General features: G+C 40.2%; 1 protein-coding gene across 1 annotated transcript; it reads left to right on the top strand.

Annotated features, from left to right (window-relative positions):
- Nucleotides 1–726: 726 nt before the first annotated feature.
- notchl (notch receptor, like) lies at nt 727–15845 on the top strand. The gene is made up of 11 exons (XM_047356681.1): nt 727–912; nt 3213–3354; nt 4432–4764; nt 5348–5559; nt 5907–6237; nt 8919–9094; nt 10756–10817; nt 10918–11041; nt 11514–11611; nt 12617–12948; nt 14662–15845. The coding sequence occupies exons 1-11, from the start codon at nt 861–863 to the stop codon at nt 15161–15163; spliced, it is 2364 nt and encodes a 787-aa protein (XP_047212637.1). The 5' UTR covers nt 727–860; the 3' UTR covers nt 15164–15845.
- Nucleotides 15846–16359: the final 514 nt, after the last annotated feature.

Raw genomic sequence — 16359 nt, 5'->3', positions numbered from 1 at the left:
ATTATAAAAAGCTATGATGGAGTATGATATATTGGAGAAAGATGTTACCTGCAAGTGAAAGGGGGGGCGGGGGGTTGGGGGGGGGTGCTGTGTTGGGGAGGTTAGACATTGTTTTAAAAATACATATGCACCCCACACTAATAATGTTAAATTAGAAAACTATATCACTTTGTGTTGGTCTATCACATGAAATACCAACAAAATGCGTTGAGGTTTGTGAAAACTTTTGTGAGGTGCTGTAGCTGGGTAAACATAGTGGTTGATGGATTATCTGATCTCAGCTTACTTTAAGAGTCCTGTTAATCTAACAACAATTTGTTGTAGAAATTAAATAAATCCAAGTAATTCTACATTTTAGTAAACAATGTAAAGATTGAAATAAATGTCAGGATATTCCTTTCTTATTAGAATGCTTTCATAAGTCAAAATTAGATCAACATTTGACACATGACAACATTTAATAACATTTATTGATTTGTTCAAGATTTCTGGATGTGTATGTGTGTGTTTATTCAAAAAGCAAATTCAAACCCATGTTGCGTCCTCACAACATGAAGTAACAGATCTCCTAACAGTTCTCCAGTCACATTATTGCAAAAACACACACACCGACGCACAGGGGTTATCGCCCTTCCTATTCTTCTGCACACAGTGGCAGGAAGTCGTCCAGATATCCGCAGGGCCTCTGAAAAAAAGGAGTGAGCGAACACAGTGAGCAGGGTGGCCAATGCAGTGGCGATGACATTTGGTGACTTCACTCAATGCAAGCAGCAAGACCTCAGCATGTTCTTCATGTGATGCTATCAGAGCCAGATTAGAAGGAATTTCCAACCCAAGCATAGAGAAGACAAGACCTGAACATGCTGTGTCTCAGGATGTTTGTTCTGCTAGGACTGAGCTGCACATCTCAAGGTGAGCTTGCCAAAATATTTCATTAAATCATATTTTTGTATCATCTTTAGAACGGCTTTCTGTTTTACTGTTCACTGTGGCTGTAGGTCCTCGAATAAACATTCAAAGAAATTAGCTTTTACTGTCTAAAAGAACTGTTTCTCATTTAGTTCATTCTTATTAATGTTCTGTTAAAGATTAAGTAAAAAATTTTAGCTCCACTATCTGTAACAGGGTTTCTATGATTTTCTGGATGTTTGTTGACATAAAAATGAGAACTAGTATTTTATTCCTCCTGTATCAGAGACAGACTATTTAGTGGTCAAATTAATCACAAGTGTGAAGCACACATCTAATTTCAGCTCTATTGTCAATGGGCACTTTTCCCTTTATGGTCCCGCTAACACCTGCCAAGCCCATTGTCCAACTCTATCACATTCCTCATTGCTTTGGTGACAACCTTCGACCTTTATCAAGTTCCCGGCCCAGGCCATTTCCTTTGGCTATTCGCTCCTTCTGGAAACTTCCTGTTTATGTCGGGCCCATTTCCTGTCCCCTTTAGCTGGCCATATCTCAACCCACCTTGCGTGGCTTGACCTGCATTGTGGCGAATAGTTGCTGATGGTCTGAAACAATGAGTGGTTGAATGCGTGGGAGATTTGATAAAAACACTTTGGTTTGAAATGTCAGGTTAAATACACAATTACACTAACCCCACCTTAGTTGTTCAGGTTAATTTTATTTGCACAGTTACTTATGAATGTCGGAGTCTTGCTATTTATGCCTGCACAGTTCATTCAGACATGCACTGATTGGGATGTTTTTTCTATCAGAAAAAGCAGGAAAAATGGGCCAAAGTAAGGATTTGAGTGAGTTTTCCAACGGCCAAATTCTGGTTTGGAGCATATCCAAAACTGCAGGTTATGTGGAGTGTTTCTGTTCTGTACTGGTTAGTGTCTATCTAAAGCGGTCCAAGGAAAGAACAGGTGTGAACTGTTGTGTCAACTCAGTTGAATTCAGTTTTATTTAGCGCCAATTCAGAACACATGTCATCTCAAGGCACTTCACAAAGGGTTTGGAATGGTACAGGGTTGTTGGGGAGGTTAGAATAAACTACTGAGTATTAGAGTTTGGCCATTTTAGAATGGGCTATGTGTATGGGTACTAAGTAAAATAATAAACTGATAAAGTTTGTCCATCTAGAGCCCACTGGTGGCCAATGTTATACTATAAACCACAAGGATTGGGGATACCTCTCTCTGTCAGACTGATTGTAACCATTGGCAAAGAGAAGCAGTCGCACAGGTAGCAGAAATGGAGGTGTATTTGCATCTCAACCATAACTGAGCCAGTTTAGGCTAAACCAGACTACCCCTTACTCCAGTCATGGTAGCTATGGCTCACTGATGCATGTGGGAGGCAAAGGCTAGTTGTTGTGCAATCTGATAGATTAGCTACTGTAGCTCAGATTGCTGAAGAAGCTAATGGTGGTCAGAAATTTTTTTGCCCTTTGGTTTGTATAGCTGTGGATCGCTGCAGCTATATCCTCACCCTCAAAAGGTGAATCACCACCACCAAAAAAGCCAATAATGGGCATGTAAACCATAGAACCTCTACATGAAGCAATTCAAAAAGGTTCCCTGGTCTGTTGAATCACGGTTTATTTTATATTAGTTGAACAGCTGGGTGACTGTGTGTTCCTCAGTTAAAAAATGGCAAGCTGGCGGAGGCAGTCTGATGCTTTTGATAATGTTCTACACGGAAGTCTTGGGTCCTGCCATCCATAGATTCTACTTTGACACATACCACCTACTTAGTCATTGTTGCAAGCCATTTAAACCCTTTCAGCAAAAGGGTATTTCCTGATGGCTTTGACCTCTTTCAGCACGATAATAGTCAAGTCACAAGGTAATAATGATTCAAGAATGGTTTGAGGAGAACCAACCAAATAAGAGGTGTTGACTTGGCCTGAAAATTCCCCAGATCTCAGTCCAATCAAACATTGGTGGGATGTGCTGCACAAACTAAGTCTAGAAATGTTCATGTCTCGATGGGTCAAGGTTGTTTAGGTAGCAAAAAGGTGATCACCACACTTAAAAGCCCGGTGGTCATAATGTTATGTCCTATTGGTGTACATGTATGTCAATTTCAGATAGGTCAGACTGCCCCAAGGCTATATCCTTTCAAAATTACAAAACACACAATTGGTTTGCACTTTTTAGACAGCACAAAAGGGAGACAACTACATTTATCTTCAATGAGCCTCTAACTGCTGTTTGTGTCAACTTTTCATTTTTTCTAATTAGCATCTATTTTAACAGCTGTGTCCAGTGATCCATGGGACCAATGTCGTGAGAACAGTTGTAAGGACAAGTTTGGAGATGGCAAATGTAACCGGGAATGCATGGAGTCACGCTGTCTTCGAGACGGCTTCGACTGCCTGAAGAATCGGGGTTATTGCAAGTAAAAACCCTTTATGACTATTTGAACCTTTTTGAACTATAAATCATAGGGCAGGATTTTAGTTGTGTAAAACAAACATGCACTCCCCTCTTTCATTTTTAAGATACAATGTATCAGCAGACGATAAAAAACATAACATGATCCTTATCAGGAATTAAAATCACATAAATAAAAGGTCAGATAATTAACTAAACAATAGATCTCTATGAAAAAAATATGAAAAGCAAGTTCTCCCTTAGTTATTTTCCTGGAATGAGCTAGGCAATGATTCATCTGTTGCATTGGCTAATTCATCATGAGCAAATGTGATCACATCTAAAGGTTTTGGAAGTTGTTGCTCTGGAGAATACAGGTGTGTATTTTCTGAGGTGTGGAGTCCTGAGGTTCATTTATGTCTAGAGGTCTGGAACAATGTTCGTTGGACAAACTAGACCAAAGTAGAAATGTTTGGCAATGCACAGCACTATATTTTGAGAAAACCAAACAACATATCACAAGCATAGTCACCACTGACAAAAGCCAATGGTTTGGGCTTGTTTTGCAGCTGCAGACACCTTCAAATTGACCATGAACCCCTCTGTATACCAATGTATTCTAGAATTATGGAAGGCATCTGTTCAACATCTGAAGCAAGGCCCAAACTGGGTCATCAACAGGACAATGATTCTAAGTGCTGCAACAAATCTTTCGCAGATCTGCTGATAAAGAAATAAATCAAGGTTTTGCAAAACCCAGGTCAAAATTCAGACTATATAATTAAAATTTTGCAGTAGGCCCTTAAGAGAGCTGTGCAGAAAGTATGTCCGCAAACCTAAACGAACAAAGACACAGTTGGGTAGAGGAGTGAGCAAAACAATATTTTTTCCAATTTTAGGATTTAATGTTTTTTTCATATATGAACTGTTAATGATATTTTAAAAGCCAGAGGGTATGCCTGAATTTGAAATAAACATGTTCTAGCTAATTTTCTAATTGCCCTGCAGGATGTTTTAAGAGACTCTATAATTATGATCCTTTTCTTTCTGTGACTTATTTGTTTTTTCCTTCCATCCGTTCCCCACTCATCATAACTCTCAGTCCGCGACACACTGAATATTGTCGTGCGTATTATGCCAGTGATCGCTGTGACCAGGGCTGCAACAACGCTGCGTGTGGATGGGACGGAAGCGACTGCTTCAAAGAGCAGAGCCCTTTGTGGGCTAAAGGCACCCTGCTTCTTCATACCAAAATCCCAAAGCAAAACCTCTCGCTCTCTGTCACTCCTCTGCTCTGGGTACTCAGTGTCATCCTGCAGTCACCCCTCAAACTGAGGGGAAACATTTCCTTTGCAGCAAACTTGAAATTGTTTGAAATCAACCCTCAGAGGTTTGCTGACCAGCTGGCTCATTCTTCACCAACGGAGTCTAATGGGTGAGATGTCATTGAAATTATACGTTTCCAAAATAAGTAAGAATATTATATATAGAATCATATAGAAATGTGATAGAAAATCTTTTCTGGAAAGTACAAGATATTGTCTGTTCCAGGGTTTTATTGTCTAAATAATCTTGTCTTCAGGTTCTTAAATTATATAAATCCAACTACAATTGTGGAAAACTACCATAAGATCCGACATGTTAAAATAAATAAATAAATAAAAAAATAACTGATAAACTTTGTGTAAAACTAACCACAACCCCAAAACCTTTGGTATATAAAAAATATGTAAAACCCTAAAATTGAATTGGTTGTACCTTATTTTACTATGACTATATTTATAATCAGGTCAAGGTATCTTTACGCCAAATGAAAAGCAAATATTTGTCTTATGATATTGATGCTGAGTTTGACTTTTAAAATGTATTTTTATAATTTAACAAAAACCAAACCATTTTTCAGAAAGGAGGACACAATGGTTAGCTTTATAAATACTCTGCCAAAATAACATAAGATACAGTATCTATGGTCCACAAACTGTACCTGTGCTTTCCTGCAAATTTCTTCTCTTTTTTAGTTCCCTCCTTTTCCTACAAGTCGACAACAGGCCTTGCTCCAGGTCACCTTCTACGTGTTTCCCCTATGCTACCGAAGCCGGCAGTTTTCTACACGCTGTGATAATGCAGAAGCCTTCCACATTTCCCACCCAGCCAGAGCTGAGCTCCATTATCAGTATCAGAGGCATCCAAGAGGAAATAGGAAGCAGAGAGGAGCAAAGGGAAGTTGAAGGTAGGCTCTTGTTTCCTGTCACCTACACACAGGCGCGCACACACTTCCAGCTTTCAAATATAGCCAACCAAAACACTATAAAACAGCTTTGTGTTTCCAGTGTGCAGATTGGGTGTGTGTTTCTTTAACTGTGTCCAAATTCAAAGAAAAAAAGGGCTATTTCACAATACTAAGTTGCAGAAACACTGAAGGCTTTTAGGTCTAGAGGAGCTAAAAATATTAAATACAGATTTGTTAGGCTGAATGCTTCTTCCATATGCAAAAATACCTTAGGTAACGATACTACCAGGTAAAGAAAATGATAATCTCAACAGTGGCTTAAATATATTTCATTGTTTCATTCAAAGAACAAACCCCTGCCTGGATTTGGGCTGTAGCTGCTATAGCAGTTGGCCTTCTGATCTTGCTTCCTCTGGTGGTGTTCTTGGTGATGAAGAGGATGAGGCAGCGGCGATCGGAGAACAACGGCAGCGTTAGGGTGAGACATCGTCCTAAAACTGCTAACGATGATGACAGCAGCAAGTCCAAGGCCTGGATGCAACACACACAACACCAAGAGCAACGTGTCCGATCTAGCAGAGACAAAGATAAAATCAGCCTTCGGAAGAAAAAAAAGGCCAAGGAAGCCGAGAAAAGGAGGAGGAGGGAACCGTTGGGGGAGGACGCCATTCGAATGCGGTGAGTGGCGCTGACCCTCAACATTGTGATGTCTTCTGAAGGAGCTGTGTAACTGCAAAGTAAGAAAGTAGAGAGCTTATCCCGTGTAATGGGAGAATGGCTAAATGTCATAACTAATAAGGGTTTGCATATCTCAGTTTCTCTGAGAAAGTTCTTTGGGGTGCTGGTAAGATGGCTCAAACAGACTGAGGTAAGCCTCAGAATCAGGAGGAGCAGTATAGCCTTCATTCTAACTGTGGAACAATGAACTAGATCAGGGGTGTCCAAGTCCAGTCCTCTAGGGCAGGGTGTCAAACTCCAGTCCTCGATAGGCTGGTGTCCTGCAACTTTTAGATGTCTCCCAAGTCCAACACACCTGAATTACATAATTACGTCATTAGCAGGACTTGTGTTCACAAGAAGGTTAGTCAAGACCTTCACAGTTGAGCATGAAGCACCTGCAATAAGAGTTTAGTTAGCCCTCTAAGTAGTTCTCTAAGTTAGTCCTGAACCTTAAAGAAAGTCTCTGAGTTGGAAGGAATCTCCCTCAAGTAGAGGAATGTATGTATCCTGGAGACTGTCATGAGTGATTGCTGGATGGAGCCACTACCAGGAATCCACCAGACATCGAGAATCCACCAGAAAATATATATGTAATAAATAAGACATCACTCAATGATACGATTGACAAATTCTTGTAATTCTACATATGTGACCATAAACTGGGCTTTCTGAATCTTTGGATTTTAAATAAATGTAAATTAGCTAACCAATGTGGACACAGAGGAAGAATAGCTATATTTTTTTATGAATCAATCCAATCTTTTATTGTCTTTGTCATGACGAATATAACAATTAAATTTCATTTCTAGCATTTACTGCATAGCCACATATATAATAAAGTGTAAAAATTGTGCAAAACCCTTCTCCAAGTCCCATAAACACCCACTATAATATTAACACAATATACACAATAATGTGCAATAATATATTTCAGTGCAGGCACTAGTGTAAAAAAAAACAGTAACAGTGACACTGCAGCAAATACAGGTCCTTCTCAAAATATTAGCATATTGTGATAAAGTTCATTATTTTCCATAATGTCATGATGAAAATTTAACATTCATATATTTTAGATTCATTGCACACTAACTGAAATATTTCAGGTCGTTTATTGTCTTAATACGGATGATTTTGGCATACAGCTCATGAAAACCCACAATTCCTATCTCACAAAATTAGCATATCATTAAAAGGGTCTCTAAACGAGCTATGAACCTAATCATCTGAATCAACGAGTTAACTCTAAACACCTGCAAAAGATTCCTGAGGCCTTTAAAACTCCCAGCCTGGTTCATCACTCAAAACCCCAATCATGGGTAAGACTGCCGACCTGACTGCTGTCCAGAAGGCCACTATTGACACCCTCAAGCAAGAGCGTAAGACACAGAAAGAAATATCTGAACGAATAGGCTGTTCCCAGAGTGCTGTATCAAGGCACCTCAGTGGGAAGTCTGTGGGAAGGAAAAAGTGTGGCAGAAAACGCTGCACAACGAGAAGAGGTGACCGGACCCTGAGGAAGATTGTGGAGAAGGGCCGATTCCAGACCTTGGGGGACCTGTGGAAGCAGTGGACTGAGTCTGGAGTAGAAACATCCAGAGCCACTGTGCAAAGGCGTGTGCAGGAAATGGGCTACAGGTGCCGCATTCCCCAGGTCAAGCCACTTTTGAACCAGAAACAGCGGCAGAAGCGCCTGACCTGGGCTACAGAGAAGCAGCACTGGACTGTTGCTCAGTGGTCCAAAGTACTTTTTTCGGATGAAAGCAAATTCTGCATGTCATTCGGAAATCAAGGTGCCAGAGTCTGGAGGAAGACTGGGGAGAAGGAAATGCCAAAATGCCAGAAGTCCAGTGTCAAGTACCCACAGTCAGTGATGGTCTGGGGTGCTGTGTCAGCTGCTGGTGTTGGTCCACTGTGTTTTATCAAGGGCAGGGTCAATGCAGCTAGCTATCAGGAGATTTTGGAGCACTTCATGCTTCCATCTGCTGAAAAGCTTTATGGAGATGAAGATTTCATTTTTCAGCACGACCTGGCACCTGCTCACAGTGCCAAAACCACTGGTAAATGGTTTACTGACCATGGTATCACTGTGCTCAACTGGCCTGCCAACTCTCCTGACCTGAACCCCATAGAGAATCTGTGGGATATTGTGAAGAGAACGTTGAGAGACTCAAGACTCAACACTCTGGATGAGCTAAAGGCTGCTATCGAAGAATCCTGGGTCTCCATAAGACCTCAGCAGTGCCACAGGCTGATTGCCTCCATGCCACGCCGCATTGAAGCAGTCATTTCTGCAAAAGGATTCCTGACCAAGTATTGAGTGCATAACTGTACATGATTATTTGAAGGTTGATGTTTTTTGTATTGAAAACACTTTTCTTTTATTGGTCGGATGAAATATGCTAATTTTGTGAGATAGGAATTTTGGGTTTTCATGAGCTGTATGCCACAATCATCCGTATTAAGACAATAAAAGACCTGAAATATTTCAGTTAGTGTGCAATGAATCTAAAATATATGAATGTTAAATTTTCATCATGACATTATGGAAAATAATGAACTTTATCACAATATGCTAATATTTTGAGAAGGACCTGTATTGGAAAAATGTTGTATCATAATCACAATGTTTTGGATTCCAGGCCTCTGAAAAGGGACCAAGAGCCAGGAAGTGACACAGACTTTACCCAAAGTTCAATGGAGGACATCAACATGAGATGCTCCAGACGACAGGAGGACCCTTCGATCTGCGACCACAGGAGCCCAGAGCAGAGACATTTTCGGCCTGGAACCACTCAGACCCGCAGGCCAATACAACGTAATCCGTCTTACATACCTACCCTCTCATTTCTAATCCTAGCTAAAACTTTTCTATTTTCTCAAGATAAATATGGTGTAAAGTAATTCTACGCAGCGATCACAAAAGCTCCTGTTTTTTCTGTTATCTGACGTTTTTGGACAGCAACTGAATTCAGCCAACTCTGTTAGTTATTACCAGTGGATGTAGTACTTGAGGAATATTTTACTTTGAAATCTTCCAGAAACCATGACAGGGAACTTAGCAGTCATGTTAAAAATTATTCAGTTATTTGGTTTTGTTTATAAGGAGCTACTAAACATTATCTGGTGTTTAATAGGTTCAAAACATATTTAAATCTGTGTAGAAAAACAAGATCCATGCTGCTGTCATTTAAAAGCTAAGTACACCCTATGACTAAAGTAGTTTGTACAGCCACCTTTAGCAGAAATAACCCATAATACTGTCTGTAGGACTCTATCAGTGTTAGATTGTTGTGAGGGAATTTGGACCCTTTTCTTTCCAACAGTGTTTTATTGCTTGCCTGATCGGTTTCACTCAAAAAACAATCAAACAGAGGGCCTCACATTTGACACCAGAATATTTTTCCTAAACAAGTTAATGGTCAGCTGAGTGACTGCCAGGCCCCCTTGTCCAGTGATAAAACAATCCCAAATCACCACCTTTTTACTACTATGCCTGACAGCTGGCATGATGTGTTTCTGTTGATTTGCTGCATTTGGCCAGAAACCAAACACATTATGGCCAAATATCCCTACTTTGATCTCACCTATCCAAAAGACATTGCACCTTAAATCCTGAGGTTCATTAAGATGCAACTTTGCAAACCTAAGGGGAAAACAGCAGCCACATCTGATGTGCATAAAAAAAATAATTCTTATTTTCAACCAAAACCAGCAGCATCTGGTTGGTGGGTAATTCTCCAAGGCAAGGTGTCCTTCCAGCCTTTTCAAATCTGTTCTATTCATAAGCATCAACACTTCTGATAAAACTATGTGTAGCTGAAGTCCAGTAACTATCACTGCCTCTGTGGACTTCAGCATGAAATGTCCAATTTCTGTTACGGGAGCAAAATCATGCTGCATATGAGACACGCTGCGGCAATTCCTGTGTAAGTTCACCTTAGGTTGTGTTTCCATATTCTTTTTAGAAAAAACAAACCTTTTCCTGGCATACTGATTTTCTAATTTCTATGTCATTAACTTTAACCTTCAACATGCTAGCTGAAACCTACAGCACCTATAATGAATTTGTTGTAGATTTTTGCACATTGGTCAGAATTTGTTGGGGAGATTTTAAGTTGCCTAAAATGTTTTCCAACAGTGAAAAAGGTTGTTTTACCCCTTGAATCCAACAATAACAAAGCACTTAGTTTTCCATTTTTACTTTATTCCTGATTAATTGATGCTGATAATATATCTGTTGTGCCTTTTGGTACACTTGAGGTTAGATTTCACCTGAGGTGTATGCCCTGATAAATAATTGAAAAGGATATACTTTCTATTACCATGACTGTATATTTATAAATATACAAAACTTAAAAAACAAGACCTGGAGTAGAGTTATTTTAAATAAAACAAAAATTATGTTTTTTAAGATTCACGTCTTTTACTTTTCCCTTTGGATTTAATGTCCTTCATTCTTAACCTTCTTTTAAACAGCGCCACCTAGAGGATGGGAAAGGAATGCCATGCCTCCTCCTTTGCTCAGTCCTCCTCAGCAGGTCAGTTGTTAGAAGTAGTTAAACTCATGACCAAATGCAAAGTTTAAAATGTGTACCTGGGTGTGTTTTGATGTTAATTCAAGTGATGTTGTATTGGCAGTCAGCAGAGTGGTGTGGTCCAGATGGGTCTGTGGTTCTAATACGAGCTGTGCGTAGCGGGCTGGACAGGGTGGTTCTGGAGCTGTTGCAAGCTGGAGTTCCAGTAAACAACACAGACCACACTGGTAATGCTAATGTTAATGTGCATTCTGAACATCTCAATTAGAAAGTTTATTTCGAACTGGTGTAGCTCATATTCATTTTTTTCTGACGCTGAGGGGGTTGAGAAACTTGTGACTTACCCCATTTCTCTCACATCCTGTTTTTGTGTCCCTTCTGCCCCTCCTACCTGTCCTTTTCCAGCTCCCCTTCTCTCTTCTTCTGACTCAGAGCAAAGTTAATGTACTTGGTTCAACAGATATATTAGCTTTGTGGTTCATCTTTCTCCTTGCTTCAGCTCTTCCCTGGGCTGCTTTCTGTCCTTTTGTCTTCAATCTTCTGTCCTCCTCTGTCATCACCTCAGTCTTCTCTTAATTAAAGGTGTCCCTCCCTCTTCATCCTCCACCTCCTTACCATCTGAGCTCAACTCTATTGTGTAATGGTTGTTCACTGGCTGACTTACTCCCTCACCTCACCTCCACTCACACTGTCTCTCAGGGAGATCAGCCCTACACTGGGCATGCTCAGTAAACCACCTCTCCCTAGCAAAGACCCTCATTCGCTATGGGGCTGCTGTGGACCTACAAGACAACAAGGTAATTGACTAAGCTTTATTATTCAGATATTGTTCTGAAAAAGCATTCATATCTGCTGAACATTTCCAAGTTTTTCATGTTACAACCACAAACTAATGTATTTTGGGGGGCTTTCTTTAACACAAACACAAAGCAATGCACAAATGAAAAATAGAGGGAAGGTGGTACATAGGTTTCAAGATTTTTAACAAATACAATTCTGTAAAAGTGTGTCATGCATTTCTATTCTATCCCCCTTTACTTTGATACCTCTAAATAAAATTCAGGTCAAGCAAACTAACACTGCATGTTATTAAAAACAGACGATCCCTATGTGAAACAAGGTGGTAGCACCTTCATGCTGTGGAGATGATTTTCCTTAGCAGGAAGGGAGAATCTGGTCTGGAATTGATAGCAAAATTGCAGGAAAACATAAGAAAAAAAAATGCTTTTAGAGACTTCAAAAGAGTTGGAAGAGCTTCTTCACCTTCTACAAGATCCACACCCAAAACATAATGCCAGAGCTACAATTGAGTGACTTAGATCCAAGCATTGTCATGTGTTATAACAGTCCAGTGTTCAAACACAAATACAATTCTATGTTTATACAAACTCTCCAATCTGACTGAGCTTGAGTTATTTTGCAAAGAAGAATGGAGAAATATTTTAAACAGAGACACAACCCTAAAGACTTAAAAATAGCAAAAGGTGGCTCTACAAAGAATTGAGTGGCTTAATACAAATGCATGCCTTACTTTACAGATTTCTGTTAGTGAAAATAATTAGAAACGCGCCTATTATTTTACTTTCAACTCACAATAATGTCCTAGTTTGTGTTGGTCTGTTCCAAACAAATATCACCAAGGCAGATGGAAGTTTGTGGCCTTAAGATGAAAAAATTTCTAAAGGTTCAAGGGATATAAATATTTTTGGAAGGCACTGTATCAAGGTGGTATAATAATATGAAGAAAGAAGTGTAAAAAGTCATTGTGAGTACAATTAGTTGTGCAATTATTTTTCTGTTAGGGTGAGACAGCGCTTTTCCTCTCCTCCCTCCATGGCTGCTATGACACTACCAGGCTTCTTCTGCTTCATGGTGCCAACCTGGAGCTGCATGACCGGAGAGGCCGTCGTCCGATTGATGTGGCCAGAGAGGCAATGCACCATCAGGTCCTGGAGCTCCTACTGGCTCACCAGATCCAGAGAGGGCCTGTTCCTGTTAATACGTCCAGCGATGTGATGTGGGAGGAGCGTGCTCTGATGTACTCCCCGTGGGTCAGTTCTCAGGGTCTCCCTGGAAGAAGCGCTTCATTCTCTGGGATGATAGCCCATCGAGACATGGCCCCACCACCTCAAAAGTAAGCTTTCAGAAATTTTAATCATTCAGCAATTACATGTATAGTGTGTCATACTAACCTCTTATAGCATCTGTAGATTAACTATTTCTGATTGTCATTAACCTCTTAACCTCTACCTAAACAATTATTATGTTAATAATTATGTTTTTCAAATGGGAGTGATAATTCTGGCCTTTGCTGCTGGTTGATTAAAACCTGAGTGGACCTGAAGATTGCAAAAAAATATACTGTATTTTTTGGAATCTGTGAGCTCTTACAGTAGACATGCTGGTTGTGTGTGTAGAAGCTGTGTGGTGAACAGCTGAGACAGAGTTTTGCGGTTACGTCATTTTGTAGAGTTTGTTTATTTTCTGATTCAACTGCCTTTAGTTTTGACTGTTTTTTGTGTTTGCAGAAATGGTTTATATCAGCCTTTTAGCCAAGATTCTACTTTTTCTCCAGATAGCACATATGTTTAACTAATGGAACTAGCAATAAAGAAAGTAGAAGAAAACAAAAGTTAATTTCTCCCCCCAGTACTGGGGTTTGGGCTTAAGAGGTTAAACATGTTTCATGATAACAACTGATCAAAGTATTATAGAAATAGTTTAAGGTATTCTGTGGTGGGTGCTGTAGTGACTTTAATCAGATACCTGGTCTCTGTATTTGCAAAACAAGAGCTTCGAGATTCTTAGTAAAGTCTAGCTCTTTTCTGTATGTGTTGGATTTTACAGCTGCTGTTCACGTCACCAATCCTGTTTCTGGCATTCATGGACAGGAGGTTGTTTGGTTTGGGAACCAGGGGGTCTTATCTTTGCTTTCTCCAAATAATGGTTTTGATGCCATATCCAACTGATAAACATGTGCTCTAGAGCAGTTTTTCTAATGACATGCAGTCATTGTAATCAGGTGTGGTAGAGCAGTCACATGTAAAACCTGAAGAGCAGTGGGTCCTGAGGACCATGGTTAAGAAACACTGCTGTAGATGAATGCTTTTTAACCATGGTCCTCAAGGCCCACTGCCTACATGTTTTAGATGTGTATCTGCTTTAACACACCTGATTCAAATGACTGCGGTTCAGCAAGGCAGACCAACAACCCTAACATACTGGTAGCAAAACTGCACTCAGAATTGGTTGTGCAGATATGATCTATCAAAATTGCTGGCCAAACAAGGGTGACTAAATGAGCCTTTTTGTAGTTATGATTAAGTTTAAGTTGCATTTCATCCCTAACAGGTCTCCACAAACATGGGAGTATATTGCACATCAGGGCTCTGGAATTAAAGTTTTTGAAAACTACTGTACTGCAACTTTAAGATTAATTTGCACTGGAAGACCTCTTTAGCATGCCATCAAGTAATGCAGTGACTTGGCAATGAGCCAGGCTCAGATGTGCAGGGACAAGTACAAGGATCCATTAGAAAAGTTGCTGGATATGTGTTATAAGTTATTCTGACAGTTAATGTTTGCTCCTAAATAGAACATTCTTTAATACCATCACAATGACCCGCACTTTGTTCAAGTTTGTCAGATAAGCACTGTGTAAATATTAAAGGACACTCAGGAACAAACACATTTCAGCATGTTCCCGCTGCCCACACAGATAAATTAAGTATTTAGTCTTTTCCTTAATTTAAGTTGTTCACTATAATTCTTCGATGCCTATATGGATTCTTTGACCTGATATAGTCGATTTGTTTTTAAAGTTTTCATGACTTTTCTTTGTTGCTAGTGACTGGTCCATGGGCCGGATGCAATACCCATCTCCCCAGAACTGGAGACCACAGCTCAACCAATCAGCAACGGCACTTGTTCCTCCAAGAGTCATGGGCCGTTCCCCTCGGCCAATCAGCACCTTACAGGAGGTGACCTCAGAAGATGAGGATCGTGACCGGCATCATGAAAACCCTCGAGCCACTACCCCTCATTTCCTCTCTCCCCAGCCAACCCCCCGGCAGCGCTCTTTCTCATGTACCCAACATGCACTGCAGCGTCGCTCCAGCGCTCTACAGCCTGAGCCTAATTACCTCATTGTGACAGACAGAACAGCCAGCGAGCCCATTGAAAGGGTGATGGTTTCACCCCCACCGACCACTGTCGCCCAACCAGATCGCCCACCAGCCATGAACGGTGAAAATGCCAGCAGAGTCGAACAGGCAGCAGTGAGTTCAGTGAATACAGAGCAGAAACCCAACACAAACAGCACCACTGACTCCACACAAACAATCCTGTAGGAAAAAGAAACAGGCAGAGAAATTAAAGCTGAATACATCTTTGAATTGAATTGAATTGAAGAGGAAGAGCAGGACTCGGAAAGAGCTATATGCCAGGTTTGTATTAAGAAAATCAAAAGGCTCTAAAACCAGACTCTTACTCTTATTGTTAATCTGTGTTTATCTGCTCTGTTACCCACTGGATGTATTCTTTACTACTTTTTCAGTTCAGGCTTTTCCTATTGTGGAGGGGGATATTGTTGTAAATATTGTTTTGTAAGAATCCCAGTTAATTACAATTCAGAGAAAAGTCTTTGACATTCTCTAATTTATTTATATTTTCTTTCCAAGCAGCTAGACTTGCTTGTAACCGTCTAAAGAAGTCATACTGCACAGTTCTTCAGTGTTAATGAAAGTTTCTTTCAGAAACAAGTGTAAAAGCAGCCAAAGTCCTAAGAAAAACCTTCATAAAGACTGGAGAACTACTGATAGAGATGACTTTAAAGCTTACAACAATCTGGCTCCTTGAAAGGCTATTATAAAGTAATGAAAAAATGCTCACGATTTCTGCACAGGATTGTTTAAATTCTAGCAGCTTGTGTTCTGATTCCTGCAGAATTATTTAAGGAGAAACACTTTTAGAGCTGTGTCTTAAATCAGAATACAGCTGATATATACAATAAAGCTACTTTCTATACATTCAGTGTGGATTTCACTGTGTTTATTTAAAATAATTTAATATCATAAAAAAGGAAATTGTTAATATATATCAGAAACCAATGTATATTGGCATTTATTTTGTTAGATATAGAGGTATGTGTCAGGGTCTGGGAGTATGTGTTTGTTTTCTGTTTCTTGCCTACTATTTACTCTACTTAGTCCATAGGTGGCGTGGGAGCTCATGGGTGCACAGGTGACAGGTGTGGCTCATCCTGATGATTGCTGCTGGGAGCATTTAAGCAGGAGGCTGCCAGCAGTTCAACGCCTGAGTGTTAGCCAACAGTGGTTGCTTTCAAGCCCTGGCTCAGTTTCCAGTTTGTTTCCTGACTTCTGGATCTAACATTCAAGTCTTCAATTACCTTCTCTAGACAAATTCTAAGCTGGCAGCTTCCTGGCTCTGCAATCAGCCCGCCACAATCATAAGCGTACCTTGTTCACCCTCCAACGATCTCTCGTGCAAACCCCACTACCCAGCACACCACGCCACCTTCTTCACA

Source organism: Girardinichthys multiradiatus, chromosome 3 (genome assembly GCF_021462225.1).
Source record: "Girardinichthys multiradiatus isolate DD_20200921_A chromosome 3, DD_fGirMul_XY1, whole genome shotgun sequence".
NCBI lineage: Eukaryota > Metazoa > Chordata > Actinopteri > Cyprinodontiformes > Goodeidae > Girardinichthys > Girardinichthys multiradiatus.
Note: the sequence above shows the minus strand (reverse complement) of the source record. Positions and strands in the feature narration are given on the sequence as shown.